Below are 25,767 nucleotides of genomic sequence, written 5' to 3' on the forward strand. Positions count from 1 at the left end.
TTATAATTCTGTAGATTAATAATCACTTTCAAACTTAGGTCATATACCAAGTGAATAGTAAATATTAATTGATATTAAATATGATGATGGTTATTTTTTTACTGTTATAAATTTAATTAGTTTATTAAAAATGGGTTTTTTTTTAAAAAAAAATAAGTTTCATAAGAACATAACAGTTTAAATTTCTCAAGGAAAGAATTATATAAAAAATTGTCAGCATTAGGGAAAGGCACCAAGGGACCAAATCAGAAGTCTTAGGCAAAAGACCTATATCAGAGCAGATGCTGCAGGCTTTTTTTTTATTATTATTATTACAATTTAGAGTGATTCTTTGCTGGTTTGACCATTTGGGGAAAAAATGGGGAAAATTATAGGGAAATGTGGTAAAAATAAATAACAAATTAATGATCTTTGATAAGAAAAACTAATATATATTGGGATCAAGGGGGTGACCAAAAGAATCTGAAACTTAAATCAAAGTTGTTCATGGATACAGACAAGCACTAGAGCCAAGAACTAGAGCAATTAAAAGTTGTTCTAACAATGATTTTCTTCTGAGTTTGGACCCTTCTTTAGCAACCAAAATAATTTTTTGTCCACCTTAAAAGCCTAACCCCTTCCCTCCCATTTCCTTTTCTCTGTAAAAGATGTTTGAATGGTGACAAAAAAGACCCCCCACCATAGGGTACATGCCCTAAAATAAATAAATAAATATATATATATATATATCTCTCTCTCTCTCTCTCTAAACTCCCTTACAAAATGCTTTTTGGGAAATATCTTTTGACTGATCAACTGTATTTTTTTATTACAAGAAATGGGTCATAAAAATTGCTTCAATCTTACTTGTGAATTGTGCATATCTCCTCTTATGTCATGAAGCTACTACAAAGTGTGTGAAAACCTTGCTTGAAAGCAAGCTTTGGGCTTATCTCTTTGGTAAGGGATGGATGAGATCAAAATCCCATTGATTATTATGATTATATCAAAGTGGAAATTTCAAAAGTTTGGTTTTATAACCTTGGGGGCGTATGATTACAGATGCTTTTGGATCATATATGCACTAGAAGAATGGCTTTGGTTTTCGAAAGGAAGAATCATTTGAGTTCTACTTTATTCTTTTGATCTTCACACACACACAATGCATATAGATATTTTGATGTCTTTCTATATTTAAAAGATGGGGATGAGTTAGTTTTATCCGCAAATCTCATGATTACCATAATCAAATAGGCCAATTTGAGAGCTTTCTTCATGATCACAGTGCTTTTCCAATCATTTGAACTGTAAATTTACTTAATAATGGAGGGTTCTACATTTTTTTTCTGTTAAGAACTTCACTTTTACCATCTGATCTCAATAGATTTTCCAGGCAGAGAGTGAGATTTAGGTATAATTTTATAAACTAAAACATCAAAAAGTAAAACTTGCAAGCAAGAAGGTGGAGTAATCACCTAAACAACTACATAAAAAAAGAAAAAGAAAAAAAAAAGGCTGTATATAAGTACTAAAAAAGTCCAAGATTCCCACTGTGATTGATTTTGTTTCAGTACACCAGTTCAATATTAAGACCAAAACATAGTAAATAGTCTGGTTTTAGGTACTAATCAGTACATCTAGCAGCTTTCATGGGGGAAGAACAAAACTTGTTACATAAGAGTAACTGTTGGGCAATATCTAGATTGTGAGAGGAGGTTTGGGGAAACTTATTAAAGGGAAAGGAAAGCAATGACTATGATATTTGCACAGACTGAATATTACAGAGAGTATTGCAGCCTGGTTTTCTATGGACTGACAATTGTTTATCTGATGGCTTGGTGCAGTCAACCTAAGCCTGATCAGACCTTCAGATGGGTAAAATAATAGTGGGATTTTGATTACAGCAAGAGCTTTATAACAAGCTTTTGTCACTTCACTTTTCCCATCTGTGCTGAACAGTAGAAAACATAGAATCGAAATATTTTAACTTCTTGTGTCATTAGGGAGTAAATCTAAACAAAGTGCTTATGTATAGTGGTTTGCTCATTTTACTAAAATCCTAGCCTACTTTTCTAGAGATGGAAAATCTAAAAAAAGTGCTTAGTGTTGCTAGTTATAATTGTACTAAAAACTTAATTTACGACAAGAGAAGATTACTTGATGTTAAATAAAAACGAGAATTTTTTAATATAACCATTGTAGTTTTCGTGTATGAAAACTCGATGTGATAATAATTTATGAATCCCTTTTTTAAAATTTTTTTTGTAGATTAAATGGTATTATCATTGTATTAAAGCAACAATAGACTACCATAAATACTCATTTAGTAGCATAGAGCTACATTTTTTTTGACAAAATACTTATTTAGGGTTAGAGGTTGGTTATTGCCACACAACATGCTTCAATTCCAAAACATTTAAGGCTACAAACTCCATGATCACTCCCTAAACTTTCATTCTGATTAATCTCAATTAGAACTTTGTTTTAGGCAGATGATGTGACCCTAAAGAGCAATAGTTTTAATGACAAAGAAACCTTTGCAATTGCTCTCAAGCTAATCCAAGCATACCATGTGTTGTAGGTGATAAGAGCTTGCTTTAGAAATTGCTATGGTTCATTAATGGTACAAATTCCGTCCCTTCTTCTCTTTGAAACAAAAGGGTAAAAGAAAGGGAATTGAGCAAAGCGAGCAAGAAGAGAAAGCAAAGATATTTTTGTTGCATATTCAAAGAGTGAAGAAAAGGGCTCAAAGTAGGACTGAGAGAGGATAGTGACATGCGTTCACAGCTGGTTGACAATTAAGTCGGGTCCCCAACATTGGGTTCTGGCCCTTAAATCAGGGACAAACAACTTAGGGCAGCGGTCTGTATGGGCTAAGACAAGCTCTGGAGGGTCCCCAACACCAACCCCACACCCCCCCCCCAACCCCCCCGGACAAAACAGGAGCCAGTACCCCAGTGCCCTTTTTGTTGGAGAGTCGCTTCAAAACTCTTCGCGACCCAAGGCTCTCTCCTTTGTTTCAGATAAGATTTTGACATACGGTTGGTGTGGTGACAGCCAAATGTGAGTAATTGACCCGATAACTGATATCTGATAAGGTTCAGTGGTTCAGTCATGTGTTGGACCCATGACCATGAGCCGTGCCAAGCCAAGTTAAGCTAATAAACAGGATTTAGTCTGGTTAGATAAGATAGTAATCAGACCTCAACTAATCCCACTACCAACCTTTCCTGACATATATTTTTGTCTAGGAATAAAAAAAAATTTGGGAAGATAACAAAATCTATCAGAATATTTAGATTGATTAGGGCACCGTAAACAGTATGAATTAGCCCAATTAGTTTATAGATGGAGGGAGTTGCTAGTTCAAGTTTTAGTTTCCATATTGAATCAAATCTTTCAAGTTCATGACCAGATTCTTAGCCTAAAGCCAAAATTTCAAACTAAAACTATTAAAATTGACTCTACATGCCCCTAAACTGTTTCTGATTTGGAAGGTTTCCAACACCTAAGACTTTTGGTGATGTATTCAGGATTAGCACATGCCATGAAAGAAGCTTGATGTCCTAACTATGCCTAATTCACTGCTATATGCATATGATTCACTGTAGGTAAATGATAAATCATATCAAAGACTTTGGTTTTCTGCTAAACATAATTTGGAAGTTTTACCATCTTTAGAAAAGATTATGATTATGATTATGATTTTGAATCTAGATAATGTTACCTCTCATTATGTTACTTAATGGGGGTTCTTTTGCGTTGCTTTGCACTGCATTTTTCTTTAAGTCTTTCTTAAGACCACTAGCTGGTTTCTGGTGGAAGTGGAATTCCGCTAGCTAGCTGTCCAATAAAGCAAAGTGTAGCTTGACCATGACCATTCTAAAGGGCAACATGCATGGGAATAAAGAAATAGGTTTAGCTTATTTTATTTACTTTTGAATGTCTGTGTATGTGAGAGAGAGAAAGAGACAGAGAGGGAATTCTAATGTCATTCAAATGCTGCAGGCCAGCTGACATGAAAATCGAGGCCAGCATTTTGCTGTAAAGAACAATCCCAACCAAGATTCAAATTCTCAAAAACAATAAGCACAAAACCGGGATTCTTTTTTTCACTTTTGGATACTATTCAATGACAGGAGCCGCTCACTTTTGTCCCCTCTTCACAACAAAAACAATCTTCACCTAGACTTTAAAGACATTCCCAGTATCTTTTCCTTTTTCTGCTTACTTGCACACCAAATATTCTCTCTGCCTTTCCTGTTTCATAAGCCTCAGAGAGATTATGACAGAGCGACACATGGAGAGAAAGCGAAAGAAACAAGGGTACAGCTTTAACTCAGTAGGCTTGTTTTCTTTCTACAACAGTATGATGAATTTATCAGAAACATTTCCAAGCAAAAGAAAAATCCATGGTTTTCTTTGCATTGCCTTTGTATGTAAACTGTACCAGCAATGGGAAACTATACCAAAATTTCAAGTATAAACAAAGGCAAAGTGTTGAATTCTTTGGAAAACCTTAATCTTCACCAGTGAGAATCTCTTTAATGATTCAGAAGGAACTGAAGATGCTCATGAAGATTATATGTACTTCAAAAGCTGTATGAAACAAGGTCTCCCTCCAATGAGTCCTCTGCATTTTTTTTTTCTGGTATCCTTCTAAACTGCTGCTGGCTTAGGTTGATTCTGCAATACGAAATCTAGAGCTTGTAAGGCAATGCAAATGCTAAAGGCAAATCCTTCTGGATTTCTTCAGGAACATATAGATTTTGTTTTGCTTTTTCTTACTCTAATCTTTATCTCTATTAGTTCTTGGATGGGTTGGCGACAGACGGGACACCTCTTTGATCGAAGCCTCAATTGTTTAGCACATCCACTGCACATACACTGGTAAAGAAAAATTTGCATGTAATTCAGGAAGAGAAAGAGGGAGTTTATTTGCATAGGAAAAATATAATAACACAATAGGCCTGGATAGGTTTAGTTAAAAACAGTCTACCTGCAGATTGTTCAGACCATTTCTTAAAATGGGGTGTCAAGATGTTGTTTTGATTAAACAGCCTAGTAAAAAGAGACTCTAATGCACTGAATGGTACAATCCAGAACCCTGGACTGTCTTTTCTCAAACACAACAGAAATGGGATTATCTTGATTGAGTCCGGTGCAAATAACAGTAAAACTGTAATGCTTCAGTGTCATGCAACCTAGATAAACACAATTCCCACCGGCTATAACAAATCAAGAACATGTTTTCCTAGCCTGGTATGCAGTTAAATGAAACATTCCTTAACTGGTTTACACCAAGAAAGATGGAATGTTTAAGATGGGGACTCTTACCATATGTCGACAAGGCAAAACAGCGGTATCTTTTGGCTCAGTCATGCAAATCACGCATGCTTTTCCTGACTCACTATCATCAAAACCTTGTTCACTAGAATTCTCAATTCCATAGATCTCACGGAGCTCGTATCGAATCCCCTCTATCCACAGTATTTGCCTGATTACTTTCACCTGAAAATGGGCCTCATTATTTTTCTTCAGGACAGCTTGAGTGATTTGAGCATGTGGAGACACGATTGGTGGAGGCTGATCCAGCCCTGCACCTGCTGAGAAAGATGGCAAACTTGCCTGTGCAGAGATAACGAGTGGGAAAATGTCTTCTTTCCTTGAGGGCTTTGAAAGAAGACCCAATTCAAAGAAACCAAGGTCAATTCCAGTTCCTGAGGGTTGACAGAATTTCTGAGCCAAGCCTTTCTGGAATGGAATTGTCTTAGGCATATATATTTCAGGATACAGTGGCATGAAGATGCAGTTGGGCCCTTCCTTGGCAAAGTAAAATATGGTGATACTGTCACCAAGACGAGAGGAAAACTGTTACATACTTGGAGTATTAACATATCTAATAACAGATAAGTCAGAAGCTTAGGCAATGGAAAATGAACAAGCCATTAGAACATATCTTATAATCCCAGCAAAAGAGTAGAAAGATATGATTAAGAACAAATTCATATCGGTTTTTTCCAAGTTCAATCATTCCTCAAACACTCCTGGTTTCAAAGCAGAAAATGAACACAATTCAGACAGTTCAGTTCATTCCTGATAACTTAAATAGAAGTAGAAGTTGCTTAGCACTAATCCATCAGTGCAATATTAACAGTTTGCAGTCCAACAACTTGTAATCCCAGTTCATCATAGGCACTTCATAGAAAGATTAAAGTTAACAACACAACAAAAAAAGGGGCAACATGGAAAGAGTAATTTGAAGAAGGTTCAGGTTGTGCAGCCAACAGTACATATGATCTGTTCTGTTAGGCAGACAAGATTAATAACCAACTCAAAACTCAATGACAAATGGATGCAATTTAGCAAACAAATAAATAGACTATATTTACCGGGTAAATTTTCCCATAAATTTTCTCTGACTATTACTGATAATCGTAAGTGAAAAACAACAAAAGGTAGTCTTCTGACTCCTCTTCTAGTTATAAGAACATGGATCATATACTTGCAGCTTAGAAATCAGACAAGATATCATTTCAGTTCCTCATGTAATATCTCAATGATTTACAATACAGCTAGTACCATATGCAATCTTCCCTGTAAAGGAAACTACAAGATGCCCCTACAGCATCAAGGTAGTCATCTTCTTTGGCCATACCTTGCTTGACCTTTAGGCTACAGATCAAGTAGTCATCCTCCTTGGCCCAAGTCCCACTAATTGTCACTCTCCCCCACCCCAACACTAAACTTTGCAAAGGGAATTATGGGCACTTGAATTTAAACGACCATCATTCAAGCATATAAAGAAATAGTTATGCATAAATAGAAAAACTATCAAAGTGCTAAGACAAAAGAAAAAAGGAAAAATCACCTCCTACGAAGACAGCTAGGTTTTTTTTTTCCAGCTAATCAAGTCATCTCACTGTGTACCCTGCAGTTTTCTTTGCCATAGAATGCTTTTTGTGCCTAACTCATACATTAGTATTAACAATCAAAGGTGCATACGCGTTGACACCTTTTTTGGCAGATCTTAAATATAAGATCGATACCTATCAAGTACAGTTTACTGTTCTTTACAGTGTCTCCCTTTCTCAAAGAAGCTTGAGAAGTGGAAAAGAGAGTTGGAATCATTATCATCCAAAAAAGTATGTCACCTCTATGAATTCCTCACTTTCAAGGAAAAAAAACTTAGCATCCTTCCCAGGGACAATATGATGAAACACTGAAACTGATAGAGACATAATTAATCTGCCAGAACACAATACACCAATTCCGTAAGGCATAAGAAATTCTAGAAGGAAATGAAATCGTCTAAAACCTCATTGTTTCGTTTCTAACTTAACTTGTCAAAAACTTTGTTAATTAGTCAACCTTAATGTATTACTTTCCAATTGATTGGCGTTTAAATTTGTCTTTGCTCCCAATTTTCTAATCCCTGTTGTTCAAACTTGACATGACCTCCAACCCTCCAATATATTACTCAATCCCTTGTGAAAGCAATGCTTTTGAATATGAACAGATTGAACTTCTAGACCACTTGCAAAAAGACAGCATTAATTTTCTTGATCACCATGGCCAACATAAATTCATAAATCCAATGTAAATCAATGTATAGCACAAAGCAAACAGAAATCATATAGAATCAACATTCATATACATATATATATATATATATATATATATATATATATATATATATAGATAAAACAGAAATCATCAGCATCCCATCAATGAAATCGAATATAGTTATCCAATGAATTATGAAGGCATACTTCCATACAGTATGGAAAAGCTGAAAAAGTTTTACCTGCCATCAACAAGAGCATCGAAAGTGAAAGAAACCAAGTAAGAATCCAGGCTGTTGTCATCAAGGAAAAGTCTTATACTGTCCTTGTGAATATTGACATCGTTCTTGATCTTCTTGGCACTTTCGTGATCAACATAAGGAGGTGGGGCCAACGAAAAGAATGGCGGAGCCATCAGTGAAGAAGAAGAAGAAGGAGGAGGAGGAGGAGGAGGAGGGTGGTAATGGTTTGGTGAACTGGATGAGGGAGAAGGGTGCGGTGCATTGGCTGCAAAAACATAACTACTTGCATGCGGTTGGCTTGACAAAGCAGCAGCAGCAGAAGAAGGAGAAGAAGGAGTTGGGATGGTTTGAGTAGAACCAGCATTGAAGTTGGTATTGTTAGTAGTTGAATTATTGTTAGTGTCTATGGCTGCGGCTGCTGCTGTTGATGGAGAAGAAGAAGACGAAGATGATGATGATGGAACAAGAGAAGGAATCCGGGTTTGGGTTTGACGGCGGTGACTGGTTCTTCTTAGTTTGCTTAAATCATGTCCCATGGCGGAGGAAGAGGGTTTTGGCTTGGTCGAGTTTCGAAGTTGGAAGACAGGATTAGAAGTGTTATTATGGTATCCTGACTTGGGAGGAAGAATAATAAACAACCAAATCAAATCACTTTTCTTTACCCCTTTTATTTTCCCTTTAAATTAAAATATTTATTTAACTTTTCATTTTTTCCATGAATAATTATTAATAAATAAATAAATAAAAAAGGAAAGGTTTGTGATTTGGGGGATTCTAGAGATTTGGTCAAGAGAGAAGAAAAAGGGGAAGGAATGAAATAAATAAGGGAATTTCCATTAAAATTATTGGACAATCAAAGTATTATATTCTTTTATCTATAATATATATAAAAATAAAAATATTAGTTGACAAAAATGGATGTATTTATTCATTATATATTATTTTAAATATCAATAAAATTATTTAATTCGTAAATAAAAAATCTAATAGTAACTTTCATCAAACTTTTTTTCTTAATTCTAATAATATTAAATTATTGATAAATTAATATTACAAAATCAAATATATTATTAGACAATCAAAATATTATGGATCTCATATTAATAAAAAATGGAGTGAGTTTTGATCATATAAGTATGGATCTTTCACTATCTATTAAGTATATCTTTTTTATTAAGAGCGTGAGTCCATAATTTATAAGTTTATTTAAATTTTATTTTTAGAGTTTAAGGTTACACAATATTGGGTTTAAGTTTCGATCCGTGACATTAATATCAAAGTAAACTCGAATCTTCATAGATGTGAGCAGAGTCAGATAAAGTAAACTTGAATATTTACAAATGTGAGTAGACCCGGATAAAGTAAACTCGAATCTTCACAAATGTGACTAGATAGATGTGAGCAGACCCGGATAAAGTAAATTTGAATATTTATAGATGTGAGCAGACTTGGATCTTCATTGATGTCGATCCTCATGAGAGATACAAGGATCGAGGTAATTCTAACTAGTGTAAGAGTCTTTCTGTACAAGATTAGGTTTAAGTTTCGGCCTGTGACATTTGATATCAAAGTAAACCTAAATTTTCATGGATGTGAGCAGACCCGAATCTTCACTGATGTGTATTCCCATGAGAGATACAAGTATCGAGATAGATTCAAATTAATGTAAGAGTCCTTATCCTCGACGATTAAAGAGCCAATGAATGAGAGATACAAGGATTGAAGTAAATTTAAAATAGTGTAAGAGTCCCTTTGCACGATATTGGGTTTAAGTTTCGACCAATGACATTTGATATCAAAGTAAACCTGAATTCTTCAAAGATGTGAATAGACTCAGATCTTCATTGATGTGGATCCCCATGAGAGATATAAAAATTTAGGTAGACTCGAATTAGTGTAAGAGTTTCTCTCTTTTATAAGTAAAGAGTAAATGCAACCAGAGCGTTGCACAATTGGGTAACATAGGTAGAATGTCATGGATCTTATATCAATAAGAGATAAGGTGGGTTTAGGTATATTTTTCTACCACCTCTTCTAAGTTAGAAATGTGGGTCCATAATTTATAAGTTTACTTTAAACTCTATTTTCAATGTTTAAGGCCGTACAACGTTAGGTTTAAGTTCAAACTTATGACACAAGATACTTAATTTTTTTAATTTATAACTATATAAGTATAAATATTAGTAAAATTTTTTATTAATAAAAATAGATAATTTATTCATTATATGTATTTTTAAATTACTATTTTATATATGTTTTATTATATATTAATAAAATTTATCCTCTTTATAAATAAAAATTTTAATTTCAACTCTCATTAAAAATGATTTTTAATTATTAAATAATTTAATTAAAATTTATAAAATTTAATTGGGTTCAAACTTGACCTGTTGGGCTTTTACCGAATCCACCTAATCCGCTGAAGTCAGCCGGATATTCAATCAATACCGAGTCCGACCTCTCGTTCGCCGTTTTTTTTTTTTTTAATTCTTTAATTTTTAATTTTTGAAGCTTTAAAGTAACTCACCCATGAAAACCATTCTCCCAAAATCCAGGTCTTGATATGAGAAATTGAGTAGTTTTAAGTATTAGATGTAACAAAACTGGCAGAAAATATAACTAGCTGATACCATAAAACATCGGCAATGTCCCAACGATAAGACCGATCGACGAAGAATCCGGTCCGAGTGAACCTTGGCTACGAGGAGAGTCAAGGGGAGGCCAAGCGGCTGCTACTCTTACGATTTTCAGGGTAAAGTGCGATTTTGATTTCTCTTGTTTTGCTCTTTGGGGATTAGATTGTTGTACTATGTTAAATTTTGAGTGCTGGAAAAAAAATAGCTAAATCACTTCAAATTTGCTGAAAATTTGCAATATTTTGCTCTTTGAACCTTGATTGCATCTTATTAAACAAGAAATTATCTAATTTATTGAAAAAATGGATTTAATTGGGAATTTCAGTTGCATCAGAATGCTGTACAAGGATAGCGTAATTATACCCCTTAAATTAAAAAAGAAGATTTGTTCGTTGCGATTATTTAATTTTCTTTTCTATATATTTGAATTTAACAAAATTGAAAAAATATGATCTTATCCTGCTTGAAAATATTCCAGACGAATTTATTTTTGCTGATTTCTTGAAGAAATGTTTAGTTCTTTAGGCTAAATATACTTATTGATAATGTTGGGTGATTACAGAATTCATGTACAGTGAGAAGTATAGGTTTTTTTTTTTTTTTTTTATGCTTTTTAGTGAGACATATTGCTGATTTTGCAAAATTTTTTGTGGTTTTCCTGAAGAAAAAATTGGTTTTTAGCCTGAATATGGTTGTTTATGATCTGGGTTGATCTCAGATTTCCTGTATATTGTGGAATCGTAGGTGATTCAGCAGAGTGTTTATTGTTGATTTTCTTAAGAAAGTTTGGTTTTTTAGCTTTGAATATGGTTATTTATGATGTGGGTCAATAAAAGATTTTGTGTATGTTGTGGGAACTGTAGGAGATTATAAATGGGAGAGGCCGAGGATGGTGTGAAGCCAAAGAGAGTGGTTTTTGTGACTGTGGGAACAACATGTTTTGATGCGCTTGTTAAAGTGGTGGATTCTCAGAAAGTTAAGGATGAGTTGTTGAGAAGAGGATATACTCACCTTCTCATTCAAATGGGTCGAGGGTCATATCTTCCTGAAAAGGTATGTAAGAACTTTAGGTGACTAGTGGGTAGCTCTTCATTTTAACTTGTATAAGATAGTGATCAGTAATCTTTAATGGGAAAAAAAGAAGTGATTTTTGTAATTGCTTTGATCAAATTTGTGCTGTGGGTGAGATTTAGGGATATGAGTTCAAAGGAGAGAATACCTCTAGGGAAGCATCAAAATCTTCCAACAGGATTCTATGTTAAGGAATTCACACTTTTGTTGATAGGCCTGCTGGCAAATATGAATGGCTCAAAAATGTAATAGTAAAAATGGAGTTTTACTTCTTTAGATATCCAAATTTATGAATGCAACTACTTTTTTCTGAACAGAAGATTGCTTTATCTTCTTGTATTCTTATTTGTGTGATTTTCCTAAGGTTTATTTTTTAATGCAGTCTATTGGTGATGATGGATCTTTGGCTGTAGACTACTTCACATTTTCATCAAGCATTGCTGAACATCTGAGATCAGCATCTCTTGTAATCAGTCATGCAGGTGGCTCATGATATTTTTTTTCTTTCACGCTGTTATTATCCATCTTTTCTTGGTCAAAAGTTGTATATCACTCTCATCTTTGTTTATTTTTACTGTAAATATTGAGCATGCTTCTCGGTTGTACAAGATCTGTAGAATTGTGTATTCCTTCAGCAAAAAGAATATCTGAGGATTTTGGCGTATTGCCAGGATCATATTATCATGTTCTTTGCATCGGCTAGATTGACCATGTATGGTTAGTCGAGTTGGTGAACATATTTACAATGATCTGATAAGAGCCTAACCCCTTGAGAGAATTCAATTAAATCTGTAAATACACTACCATCGAACCTGTTTGTCTCTCAGCTTTGATCCAAAGATGCAACACACAATTGAAATGGCACAATTTTGAATTTGTAACCTAAAGATTTGTTTCATTATTCTTAAATCCCATTTTATGGTTGTCATTGAGTAGTTCTGTGATAGTTGTATATTTTTAATTCTATAACTTCTCAAAAAATTGTTGAGGAACTGTTTCCAACTGTTGTGTAGGTTCTGGGAGCATATTTGAGACCTTGCGGCTTGGCAAACCTCTAATTGTGGTGGTCAATGAAGATTTGATGGATAATCATCAGAGTGAACTAGCAGAAGAACTGGCAGAGAGAAAACATTTATATTGTGCTCGTCCTCAGACACTTCATCAAACTATAGCCAGTATGGATTTGGAGTCTCTCCTTCCATACTCTCCAGGAGATGCCACACCAGTGGCCAAACTCATAAATAGGTTTCTTGGTTTTCCAGAAGATTGATGAGAGTGTATAGAATAAAACTTTCATTCAGAAAGTTAGCAAGCCTAGGGGAAATTTCTTGTCTGTACTTTATGTTCCAAAAAATGCAGTAATAGGCATTTGGATGTTCCATTGAATATATTCAATGGGCTTTAACTGAATATTTATATTGCAAATTTTTTCCGCTGGCAGAATAGTGCCTTCTGAGTTTGCATAGATGTCATATATTCTTACATATTGTCACCCACGTGACAGATAGTCTAGACACATGTACATGACATATATTCCTACATATTAACCTTTGGATAATGGAAATCTTCTGGCCTTTTCTGTTTAAAATTTGTGTTTAAAAGGTAGTGGTTTTGGCTGATGTCATGGTTTGGCTTTGGCTTGACAGCAGGTGATAATTAGTGTATGAATAAGTCGTGTCCTTCCTTCTTCAAGTATAGCAGAGTGTAAATACACGAAAAGTGCTATACATCTGCAAATGTTTGATCATAATTAGTAAGTAGTTACTATTTGATTGTATTTATCAGTGAAACAGTTGATGCAAAAATCAAGCAAGGGTCACATGATTTGCAGGGTTTGATGTCATTCACATCTGAAAGAGAGCTTTAGGTTGAGCTTGCAATGCTGTAGTATCTTGTTTTCATTAGTCTGGACTTGGTCCTACTTGAAATTTGATTCTTTCCAGCAGCAGCTATTAGTACCAAAATGTAGCAGCCACATGACTTTTGTTACTTATCGATGACGATGACCATCCCTCTGACTTGGAGAGGAAGGACTCAGGTCAGAGAGAGAGGCATCAGGGCCTACCCTTGCAGATAGTGATTTTCTTCTGTTTATAGTGATATTTCGTGATTTTTGCATGGCAAGGTTGGTGCTTGAATCATTGCTTGTACCGTCAAGGTTTCCATCCATGGCTAGAACTTTACATAAGAGCAAAAGCAGGATTATTCTACAAGATAATTAATGTTTGAAACATTTTCAAGAGAATTTTTCCCCACAGGACCCGCTGATTTCGGAACTTATGTCGGAAATTTGAACTGCTGTTTTGTCCCATGTGACACTAATTATGGAAATTGAACAATGCAAACTGGATTCTGTCATCTGATGACCCTTCTATTCTGTGCTTATGGGATAATCCAGAGTCGTTATCAGGACAATGCGGAATTGGCATTGGAGACTCTGAAAGTCAAGCAAGTAGATGATGAGCTGGTGCATGGTAATCTCAGCATTTCACATGCAAAATATACGAAATAATATCCATTTAAGAACTGTTTAAGATATTCACGCATGTCATGATTATTCAATAGTAACTTTCAGTACCATATAATGCATGTAGAGAATTGAGATTGAAATCATGAACCTGTGGAAGCTAGAGAACTCTCGTGATTGATACCGAGCCTCCATTGTTTAGTATAATCTTTCATCTCATGTCTATAAATTATAGTTTTTTTTCCTGGACTGTTCGATGATGGAATCCTGGTTTCCCTGAATTCTATGCAGCCATTGCTGATTTGGTTTGGTGCTTTTGTGTGCTCTGGGGAGCAGCACATGTGAGTCTGTGACAAGTCCATCAAAGAGAAAATCTCACTCTCTCTCTGTCTTTCCTCTTCTCTAGGTAATAAGGTTTACTGTATTAGACAAAAACAATTTGGGAACTTGATATTATCTATGTTTTTTGTATCATTTTCCATCTACAGTTCCGGATAAAAAAAAAAACCCTATGAGCAAGATGGCCAACACTTCCATTTCAGATTCCTAGTAAGAAGTTTGTTGAGCTCTGTCCACTCTGACTGGACCATTTTGGTAAAGACAGCTCAGTTAATTTTCCTACCCAGGGGTCAAGCTACAATTTGATTGGTGGTAGTAATAAACTCCACCCTATCCTCTCTATCCTTCTTGAGGGGCAAGAAGTCATTTTCCAAACTTATCATAAACCACCCAAAGATTAGAATTGATGCAACTTTTGCACATTATATACTTATGGTATATTTCTAGTCTGCAGGTAAATGAGAATAGAAATTCTTTGTATTCTTTTACTGCCGGACTTGGTGTTTACAGGTAAATAAGATTTAGGTATTAAACTTTTTATTTGATAACATAAAAATAGATAAATTACATAAAATTATGAAAAAAAATATCAAATGGAAGCAGAAGATTTCTATTTGTTAAGTATAATATTTTGTTTGAACTGGGATTTAAGTGTTGGAAATGGATCCACTATTCGAACTTTTATGTGAGTTTTTTTCTTATATTTTGGGACTTGGAAGGTTCATCCGGGGAAGCAATGTGTGGGTCCTGAGATAAGGACATGGATGACACAAATTGAGCAAAATACAGGTCGATTATTAGCAAATGATTTGGATATAAGTAATTGATGTGAAATGGTGGCAAAAGCTTCCAATCTTTTCTGATACAAAGACAATGACCATTCCTTGGAAAATCACAAAAGAATGGACGAATGAAGTACATAAGACACTTGGTTTATCACGAGGGACAGAGAGAAGGGAGAGAGTTTTCTTTTGGGGCCATACAGGTAAAGTGGCCTCCTAGGAAGGAAACTCAACCCCCCTACTCCTACACATTCCTTCTCCAAAACCTTACTTTACCCTTCCTACCTCTCTCTCTCTGTCTCTCTCGCTTCATCTTCCTTTTTCCTTTTCATCATTCAATTTTTTTTCGTTGTTTGTTACATTGCTTTTTCTGTCCATGGAAGATAGCAACATTGCTGCTGCACCACCTGCAATGCCGCCAGGGCTTAGTACTGCTAAAAACCATACTTATCACAATCCCCATCGTTTCCATTCTAAATCACAAAACCATCAACATGGCACCAACCTTTCTTTAAACTTCATCATTATAATCATCATATCCATCATCTTAATCATTGCAGTGTTTGCAATATTTCTAATCATAGCATTGCTCCGGAGACGTAAGTCTGTCAGAAAGCATGGCAGTTGCAAAGAAAGTGGCAGCCTTAACAACACAAGCAGCAGGTTCATTGCTCATAATTCTATAAACCTCAATTCTAGTCCAGGTAAGTATCCATTTTCGAAACATGATTTTTCACATTCAACACTCATAATGCAGTTCATTAGTATCATCTTTTAGAAAACTGAACATGGTTCTTTAGCTGTCATCTCACTTTAAAGTTTTCAAACGGGTTTTCTGTTCTTCCTATGAACGAAAATAGATAAAAATGATTGAACATACCCTTAAAGGTGATTTGGTATATTGAAATGGATTATATAATAGCCTTTGGACTCAAACTTGGCATTTGTAACATCATTAGCAGATCTTTTTCCTGTTCTTATGCTTCTACAACTTATAATTATTATTATGATTATTTTTTGCTTATTCTGGAATTTATACAAATTTTGATCTTTTGGGATGCCTGAAAATGGAGCAGATGTGAAGGCAAGGTGTCTAAATGGAGGAAGTATAGAGCGTACACCTCCAAGTAGATATAGAGGGGTCCAGGTTTTCACATACAAAGAGCTGGAATTGGCAACTGATAACTTCAGCGAGGCAAATGTGATGGGCAGTGGAGGGTTTGGTGTGGTGTATAAAGGAACCCTTGCTGATGGTACTGTGGCAGCAATTAAGAGGCTGCAGAGAGATGGAAAGCGAGAGGAGCATGCTTTCAGGATGGAGGTGAATGATTTCATTTATTAGCCTTGTTCCCAGCTTGTTTTCTCTCATTGGTATCTTTCTGGTTTTCTGTTTTTTCTTGTTTATAGATCTCTGCTTTGAGTCAGTTCTAATGATGCAACCTTGAAAAAAGCTTATTGTTTCTGGTTTTTAAAGTCAACACATTTAATTCTTAAGTTAAATTTCAGATATCTAACCATAAAGTCAACACTCTTATATTGTCATATGCATAGAAATTTTCAGCCATCTTTCATTAAAATACTCAAACTTGCAAGTTCTACTCAATCTTTGCACATGGGTTGAAATATAGTATCACACTTTTTTTGAAGGTGGATCTACTAAGCCGCTTGAACTCTCCTTACTTAGTGGAGCTACTAGGCTACTGTGCTGACCAGCACCATAGGCTTCTAATATTTGAATTCATGCCCAATGGCACTCTCCATCAGCATCTTCATCATCCCAGCAGTCAATATAGGCCATTGGATTGGGGAACCCGGTTAAGGATAGCCCTTGATTGTGCTAGGGCCCTTGAGTTCCTCCATGAGCATGCTGTGCCTACTGTTATCCACCGTGACTTTAAGTGCACCAATGTATTACTAGATCAGAACCTCCGAGCCAAGGTGTCTGATTTCGGGTTGGCCAAAATGGTCTCAGACAAGACCAACGGTCAGATTTCGACACGGGTGTTGGGGACCACCGGATATCTAGCTCCAGAGTGAGTGCTCCATCATGTGTCATGCTTATGCATCTCTATTTCATTATCAGATTATTACTGCCATACTGATGAACATGCAATCTTATGCACAACTTTGCACATGGGGCATCTACCAAGGTCCTTGTTAGGCGGCTGTCATTTTCTTATTTAATAAAAGATTGTTTGGGGAAGAGAAAAAACGCATACCCTTAGACCATTTAAATGACTTTCCAGGAACAATATTCAAAATCCAAAGCGTTCATAAGATTTTGGTTGCATTGGCAAAACTTACTGAACTGCATTCAAGTCTAGTGAAAAATGTAAAGCATTGGCAAGAATGACTAAGCTCTTTCATGAGTTTTGGCACTGCAGATATGCCTCAACAGGCAAACTTACCACAAAATCAGATGTGTACAGCTATGGTGTGGTGCTTTTACAGCTTTTGACAGGCCGTGTGCCAGTTGATATCAAGAGGCCTCCTGGAGAACATGTCCTTGTTTCATGGGTTAGTGGCCAAAAACCATCATTCTCTTTCCTAGATTCCAGCAGTAAGCTATACAGGCAATAATAAAGCTTTGATCTTATTAACATCTTAAGAGCTTTAGTAAAAAACTTAACCATGTTACTTCTTTCAAATTGAACTTATAACTGCAATGTTCAAAGACAACTAGAGGCACTACCTCTGATTTCAATGTCATGAATAGGTTAAAGATTGTTAAGTAATGTTCCAAAGTTTGATAATTTAACAGGCACTTCCGAGGTTAACTAACAGAGATAAAGTAGCTCAAATGGTTGATCCAGCTATACAAGGACAGTATTCAAAGAAGGATCTAATTCAGGTGAAGTTTGCTTCTATGATATTAGTCTTGTGCTTGTCACATATTATCAAATCAATAGCCTCAACCGGTTGGTGGCTAACCTTGTATTTATCTCCCCATATTTTGTTCCTCAGGTAGCTGCTATTGCTGCTATGTGTGTGCAACCAGAAGCTGATTATCGACCTTTAATGGTAGATGTTGTACAGTCAATGATCCCTTTAGTTAAAAATTGCAATTCCATTAATTCCCCTGGCTCCTCTAGAGTTCATCGTCAAACCTCTACTCCCAAGTATTAGTGCCTTTGAGACTCGAAGAATCAAATAATTTTTTGCCTGTTCTTCTGGTTGCATAAAAAAGCAAAAGCATCTACAATGTTCTAAACAGCCTTAGCAACTGCAGTTACTTTCAGTTCTTGGAGCCTCAATTGAAGCTTGCCTAAGAAGTAGAAGCATGTCGCATCAAGTGATACTTGTGCACACAAATCAGAAGGAAGTGATTTTCCAAAGAGCCATAGACAAGCTTCTTTACATTCATATTCTTGTAGACCGATGTAAAATTTGTTATAAAAAAGGATTAATAAAGGAAATATTATTTTCTTTTTCAGAAATGAAAATTTTGCCATGCAATTTTGTAACTGTTTATAATTTCTTAAGATGCAAGTAGATGTCCATGGACAATTTCTGGTATTCAAGAGTATCAGCATTCTGCAATTGAACAATGCATGGAGCAAAGGGCAGGGAACTTTGAGAGTCGTGACGTGGACTTCAGAATCAAACAAGCTTGATCAATGCCTTTATCACTAGGCTGATCAATGCCTTGTTGGCTCCACATAAAAGCCAGAATCTTCGGACAGTACACTTTGTCTGATGCTGTGCAACTACTTGTATGTCTTTTTTGTTCTTCCGGACATAAGGCCCAGAGAGAATTACTTCTTCGAATCCTAGATATGCCCAGAGGAGGTATAGGAACAAGAATTCCATCTTCCTTCATGAAAGGAGAAACCCAAAGAAAAGAGAAAAAAAAGGTTGGCAGGAGCAGAACTTAGCAGTTCTTTAACAAAGTGAGAATGTCAGATTGGTTAAGAGAATGTTGCTATAGGATCTTTTATGTTTAAAGCTATGAAACTAGTAGAAAAACCAATAAAGTTGGAATCTATAGGCCCCCAGAAGACTCATTGGGAAGAGACAAATTATGGTTAGTGGCAGCAAGGCAGATAGCAGAAAGATAGAGACCTGTTATTGATATTGAATCCAGTGCTGTTGGTGAATCAAGGGCCGTATCCTGTGGAAAAGCACAAGACCTGAGACAGCCAAAAGAGGGATTTTACCAAAAACATATCCGTAGTTTTCATGGTGAGGTACAGCTTACAAGACATGAAGCAACAAAAATACAAGTGTCACAAAATTAAGAGCATGGCAGGCCAAAACCTAGGCTATATGTTCCTATGAGACTAAAGCAGTGGGATGGGTTTGCAATCTTGCAAGGTTTTTTAATATTCTTGTTGCTCCATCATTTTCGCTCTTATCTGGAATTTGGACAGAGTACCAGCAGGAAGCTTCATTGAATTAAAATGCCAGGAATTTTTTGTCAGAACAGAACAATTCACCATTTCTCTGGACTTAGAAATCTTGGGGTTTTGTTTTAGCCCATCCTGCTAAAGGTAAACCTAGCACATGGCAAGAAAACCTTAGAAAAGAATTCATTCTTTTATACAGAAAGATGAGTGAGAATTGGGTGAAACATGGTTTGGTAGCCACTAGGCACTTACCAACAGGAAGTTGTTGGGGAATTGTTCTCATGAGATTTTTCTCTCTTACTGTTTCTTTTTAAAGAAAGGAAACAAACTATCTTTAGTATTTAATACATCATGTTGGGTTTCTCCAAGGCTATCCACTGATCTAATCTTGGCTCTGAAGGATGGAAACAGGCAGCCTAGGCTATCAACCTTAATGTCCGAAAGCAAAATGTGAAGAATGACAAAGAACAGCTGCAAAAGATATTATCTAGTTGTTCCATTTCAAACATAAACCTGATTAACATTTGGGATAAGATCATTAAGCAGGTGATTGGCACTCGGCAAAACTTTGGAACACTTCTATAAGAATCATGGTCGCCAAAGACAATCACGTTTCTTAGAATTTTTCAATTAATCACAGCGAAGTTTCATAGTTAGAATCTCTGATTAAAACAAAATATAAAAATCATTGAGGGTAGAGTAGCAGCAGGAAGTAACACTCTTCTGGCTTTGGTTTTACATCAAATGAATCAACTTATGATGCATGTTCTACTCAAAAGAGTAAATACCAGTGAAAATATCACTGCATTTCATTCTGAAACTCTTCATTACTTGAGAACAAAGGTCGACAGATGAAAATTATATCCTGTTTCAAAGCAATATAGACATGCTACAAATTTACACTCTTAACCGGCTGAATTTATAACCTCTGCAAAAGATTACAAAAAATTCAGGATTTGTAAGCAATATAAACTTCAGCTTCTCCACATCCTGTAAAGTACCTATCTGATAGAAGCTCAACAATCATCAAGCATTTGCACCTCTCCAGGCTTGCAAGTCAGAGATAGGTTTAAGTAGCAAATGGGAGATCAAGTTTCAACCCCTTCCTTCGAATTCTTAGTTGCAGCTACTGGTTCTGCAGCAGCACTGGTGCCTCCTCGCTCCTTACCCTTTGATTTAGTGCTCTTTTTACTAATTTTACCAGCATACCTGGCAAAAGCAGCAGTCAGAGCTGATTTAACATTCATTTCAGGTTCCTTTTTCCTACGCTTGCTAGTATCTTCAGTATCCTTCTCTGCTTCTGTGGCTTCACTTGCTGAGCATGGTTCAGCCTCTTTGAGGATTGGAGTTTCTGGAACAGGAGGGTTGCTGGAAATTACACGCTTGAATGGTTCATGAAAAGTGTCATACAAGCGTTTTACCTGATCCATCAAGAATTCAGAAACAACATTAAACAGAACCCATAAAATAAAGACAATAGTCTTATGCAGTAATTTGGATCAACAAAAAGAACCACCCATAAAATGGCTTCTCAAAATATAAAAACTTAAAATACTTTTACCTTCCGCTCTCCTATGCCAGGACATCGAGCGAGATCTTCCATTGATGCATCCATGATACTAGCCAAAGTCTGCCAAAACATGATAATCAGGACAGATAAACCAACAAATAAACTGGCATTTTAGGTGTGAAACAACAGGCGCACCCCAAATGTAGAACCAAGAGTGACCACATCAGTCTTGTTAACATGTCGAATGGTTGTAAGAGCATGATTTAGCTACAATCACAAGAAAACTAATCTCAGCTAAAAAATTGCATCATATTTGCACCTTGCAAATTAGTCTAGAAAAAACTATAATGGCCTGTAAGTACATTTATTCAGAGACCAAGCTTCAAAAGAAGAGAAAAAATGATACCCTCGATAAATAGTCTGTATCCATTTGGCCTTGAATGAGGTCTGCAGGTTTGTTTTCATATACTTTTATGGTCTCCAAGTAGCGACCACATTCCTCCAAGCTACACCAAATAGTAGCAAGAAAGTTCTGTCAAGAAAACCATATTGAGGCAAGTTTTCTGTCCATCTTTTCCAATTAATTCATCAGTAACAGTATTCCAACTCAATAGAAAAAAGTGCATACTAGAGACTAAATAAAGGGTTAAAAAAGAACAGCAACTTATCTTTGGACATAAATGTTACAGAATAGATATAACAAGGCTAGAACTTACAATGATTAGAAAATATTATATTGCCATTTAGATTCACAAACAATGCTTAGCATTTATTCTTTCATGCATCAAAAGATCTTCACCATACCTCCAACCACATAAGAGAGTACAATCATGAAGCAGAGCTGTTTTAGTAACTTCAAGCAAAGGCTTAACAACATCCTCCTGCAATAAAAGACAACTCTGAACAATGAGCAACCAGGTATCATGTTTTGTTTGTTTGGGGAAGATGGAAGGGGCAAGTAACAAATAAATAATTGTTCCTTTGTCACACAAAGGAATATTGTCAGCCTGCACCCTTTTTCTTTCTTTTGAATCTGTAAATTATAGGAAACAATCAAAGAGATATAAGAAGATCATTACAAGGAAGGGAGGTTTACCACATCAACATGACACAACACAACACGAAGCTTGAAGTTTTTCTGTAGTTCCCTGATACGGTAGTATAGATAGTCTGGATGCAGCAAATGATATCGAAGACTGCATCAAGTAATGAACTCAATGAGCTGGACTCATAAGAGCACATTTCAACAGAAGCAAAAAACTAGTAGACCTACCAAACAAGTCATTGAACATAGAAGAATAGACCAAAATATCTTTCACTAAAAAATAAATAACTACTTTTGTCTCTTAAAATCCACAGTTTCTTTTTAAAAAAAAAAAATTGATAGAAAAACCTATAGTTTTTCAAATATACAAAGAACTGGGAAGAGCATGGAATCTTATCTAAAATCTCAAACTGCTTTTTAATAATTTTGATTTTGATTTATTAAGTTGCTCCTTCATTGACCTGTAGAAGGCTGCATAAAAATAGAAATCTTAAGCATGATAACAAACTATGACGGAAAGAACACTTGCTCTCCACCTTCACAGGCACATAAAACTGTTATATTACACTACTAAGCCATACGGTAGTAGTTCTAACCTTAAATAGAGAGCACATGAGTTCTGACCGAGCAAGTAGTCACAAACAATATCCGCGAAAGCCCATCTCACATTCCTGATATGTTTGAGCAAGGGATTACCCTTCTGCATGAAGTAAAAATACATCTATGTTTAGGCTACTTAACTGAAGGTAGACAAAAAGATTCAAAGTTATATTTGTTAAAACGATTCACTATTTCTGTCCTATAATACAGCTTTTGAATGAAGCTAGATTCTTCCTCAGCAGGTTTAGGATTATAAGTTTCTTTGCATTGCAGTTCAGAACAATCTTAACAGTTCACATGTTTTTAATTTTAAATGTTGATAATGAATTGAAAACTTTAAAAAATAAAAGAAAGATCTATTACAATGAAACAGCGGAGAATGATAATAACAAAACCAAGTGAGAAAAAACTTCTCCAAAGTAAACCACATTGCCGAGCAAAGGTTTTCACACCAAAACAAGGGGATGGTTGGTGATTAACTGACAATGAACTCATCAAAAGATAAACAAAAAAAAAAAGCTAAAACAAAACAATAGCTATTTATTTCAATGCCATAAGCCAAAATTATATAGCATCACCTGCCTATGGCTAACGAGTATAGCATTGCGACTCTGAGAAGAATTGGATGATGATGAAGCAGCAGCCAGGGAAGCTGAGGCAGAGGCAGCAGCAGCAGCAGCAGAAGAAGAAGGCACATTGGCTTCACCAACTGGCCTAAAATTAACCAAAGTTACAAACAAAAATTATAAGCTATTTGAATTGAGAGAACAAACTTTTATGAATTGTATCTAGTTTCCTAATCATGAGAAACTCAAACAAACTAAACCAAAACTGAAAAACATGAAGCTTTAATCAAAAGAATTAAATTTAAAAAAAAAACATTTCAATTCAAAAAACCAACTTTTATTCATGGAAGACTCAAATAAGTTAAACAAAAAATGGCGAAAAAAATGAAACTTGAACAAAAGGGTTCAACCAAAATTAAATAAATAAAAAACCCACCAAAAATACAGCCAATTTCGATTGAAAGAACAAAAGTTTAAGCACAAACTCAACCAAACTAAACCAAAACTGAAACAAAAACGAGAGTGGAACTTGACAAAAGGGTTCAGTTAAAATCAAGAAAAAAGAAATTACCTTGGGGTGGAAATGGCGGCGCTGCTGGGGGCAGGAGGAGCCGGAGGAGGAGAGTAAAACTCAGAGGATTTAATGAAATTGAAGGCTTGAGAAAAAGATTGAGAAGGAGTGAAGAGAGAAGGTGGGGTTGATTTTATTTGAGAGCTTTCTATTACTTCTTTATATGATGGAATTCCTATTACTATTGGTGTTTTCCTCTTGTTTTGGTGTTCTTCTCTTTGATTTTCTCCTTCTTCCATCTTCTTCTTCCACTTTCCCCTGCTGGATTTTTGATTCAAAGAGGAAGTGAAAAACACAATACGGTTCTTTTAGGTTGCCAGGCCTAAGTTTAACTCCTGTAAGTTTTCATAACCCAATTTGTTTGGGCTAGTCTTGAAAACAGATTGGAAGCTTGACCTGGCCCAAAAAAGAAGCTCTTGAATCCAAACCATATTTAGGATATTTGACAATTTTGGATACAACATATTAACATGATATGATAAAATACAGAGTTAAGTGAGTTTGGGTTTAGTGTTATCCTGTTTCGTGTCTTAAATAGATTAAACTTGTATATGACATGTTTACTCATTTAATTGATTGTATTATTGTAGACACTTATTTTAAAAAATAAAAAAATAAATAATAATGAAATATAATAAAAAATAATAAATTAAAAAAAGAAAGGAAAGAACAAGAAAGGACTGAGCGTATGCTCAACCCCTTCTCTAGTCCATCATTACAGGGCATTAATGTCCTTGAAAAGGCAACTAGATTTAGGGAAGAATGGTCACCTTCGACCACCTAGTCCCCTTTGTGCTAGAGACATGTGAAATCATGCTCTTCTGAGCATGATTTCACCTCTAGATTATTCAAATTTTTGGGCAATCCAACTCTTAAAAGGGAACTTGGGGGGGAAAGCAAAAAAACCAAGAAAAAAACAGAGCAATGAAAAAACCCTAAAATCCCTAGTAGCATAAAAAAATCAAAAAAACCAGTCGCAGCCAAGAACCAAAAATCGGAGAAACCCAAAAATCCCTTGGTAGCAACCTGTAAATCAAAAAAAATCCTAGCTTTCTAGCAATCATTCTACCCTAGCCGCAATACAAATCCACAACCCAAAAATACACAATGAAAGAAGGAGAGTAGTTGTGTTTTTGGGGGATTTTTAGTTTTTTTTTTTTTAGGGTAGATTTTGATTTTTGGGGGTTTTTGCTGCCGCCGAATAGAAAACAAATTTTGGGGGGTTTTGTGCCATAGGTGGGGGTGTTATAGCTTGGGTAGTACCGTCAGCAGAGAGGGAAGGGTTCCCAGACTCGCACGTTACAACAGATATCATGTTAATTCATCTAATATGAGTCATATAATTCGATTATGATATCGATTTAAACAAGTTAATCATGCTAATTGTGTTTAAACAGATTTATCATGTCGTAATATATAAAATTTAACTCGATTTATCTAATAAACATATTAATTGTATCGTGTTGTATAATTCATATAACATATATATTTGTATACATATTTAAAATCTTAATCCATTTAATTAATCATATTATATTTGCGTTTACCTATACAACTATTAATATTCTATCTAAACACAATACGTTTATGACACAACAACTCTAATTATCAAATCTATCTTATCTAATTAAACACAATAAAATTATAACACAGTAATACGAATTATCATATCTGCTTGTAAATTAATGACCTAAGGTTTTATTTAGGATAGGGTCGTAGCAAAAAATAATAATAATAATAATAATTGGGGAGGCTGATTTTCTTATGTATATGAATGAAAAGAATGAAGCAGAATCTTATCATTTATCATATGGAAAGGGTGGTTGAGTATATGTACAACTATGCATTAAAATGACACAATTCTTTCTCATATAAAATTTACAATAACTTGGTGACACAACTACTCTCTAGTTACCATTGAATGGTTACTTCTATGCATTTACTGTTTTTTAATACCTTTAAATATCTTGATTTGACTTTTATATGGGTTCTTCACTTTGTGGAAAAAGAAAAATTAATGCCTAGATATATAGTTATAGAGTCATTCA

General features: G+C 35.2%; 4 protein-coding genes across 5 annotated transcripts; 2 read left to right on the forward strand and 2 right to left on the reverse strand.

The window, feature by feature from the left end:
* Positions 4,292-8,393, reverse strand: LOC18600416 (probable E3 ubiquitin-protein ligase LUL4). Of its 2 annotated transcripts, XM_007030841.2 has the most exons (4): positions 7,787-8,393; positions 5,317-5,827; positions 4,768-4,866; positions 4,292-4,665 (listed from the first exon to the last, which is right to left on the reverse strand). In XM_007030841.2, exons 1-4 carry the CDS (start codon positions 8,320-8,322, stop codon positions 4,639-4,641), a joined length of 1,173 nt encoding a protein of 390 aa, XP_007030903.2. In that variant the 5' UTR covers positions 8,323-8,393; the 3' UTR covers positions 4,292-4,638. The 2 variants fall into 2 exon arrangements, with proteins under 2 accessions (XP_007030903.2, XP_017976343.1); XM_018120854.1 differs by having other exon boundaries at positions 4,292-4,866.
* LOC18600417 (UDP-N-acetylglucosamine transferase subunit ALG13 homolog) lies at positions 10,189-13,077 on the forward strand. The gene is made up of 4 exons (XM_007030842.2): positions 10,189-10,538; positions 11,286-11,475; positions 11,876-11,975; positions 12,507-13,077. Exons 2-4 carry the CDS (start codon positions 11,296-11,298, stop codon positions 12,761-12,763), a joined length of 537 nt encoding a protein of 178 aa, XP_007030904.1. The 5' UTR covers positions 10,189-10,538; positions 11,286-11,295; the 3' UTR covers positions 12,764-13,077.
* On the forward strand, positions 15,260-18,512 carry LOC18600418 (serine/threonine-protein kinase CDL1). Its single transcript, XM_007030844.2, has 6 exons — positions 15,260-15,785; positions 16,158-16,402; positions 16,729-17,114; positions 17,466-17,598; positions 17,843-17,932; positions 18,046-18,512. The coding sequence occupies exons 1-6, from the start codon at positions 15,458-15,460 to the stop codon at positions 18,205-18,207; spliced, it is 1,344 nt and encodes a 447-aa protein (XP_007030906.2). The 5' UTR covers positions 15,260-15,457; the 3' UTR covers positions 18,208-18,512.
* Positions 20,209-24,052, reverse strand: LOC18600419 (DNA excision repair protein ERCC-1). The gene is made up of 9 exons (XM_018120554.1): positions 23,720-24,052; positions 23,161-23,296; positions 22,579-22,682; positions 22,034-22,133; positions 21,742-21,818; positions 21,344-21,443; positions 21,133-21,204; positions 20,989-21,057; positions 20,209-20,848 (listed from the first exon to the last, which is right to left on the reverse strand). Exons 1-9 carry the CDS (start codon positions 23,956-23,958, stop codon positions 20,516-20,518), a joined length of 1,230 nt encoding a protein of 409 aa, XP_017976043.1. The 5' UTR covers positions 23,959-24,052; the 3' UTR covers positions 20,209-20,515.

The sequence above is a fragment of the Theobroma cacao genome, chromosome 5 (assembly GCF_000208745.1).
Source record: "Theobroma cacao cultivar B97-61/B2 chromosome 5, Criollo_cocoa_genome_V2, whole genome shotgun sequence".
NCBI classification, from domain to species: domain Eukaryota; kingdom Viridiplantae; phylum Streptophyta; class Magnoliopsida; order Malvales; family Malvaceae; genus Theobroma; species Theobroma cacao.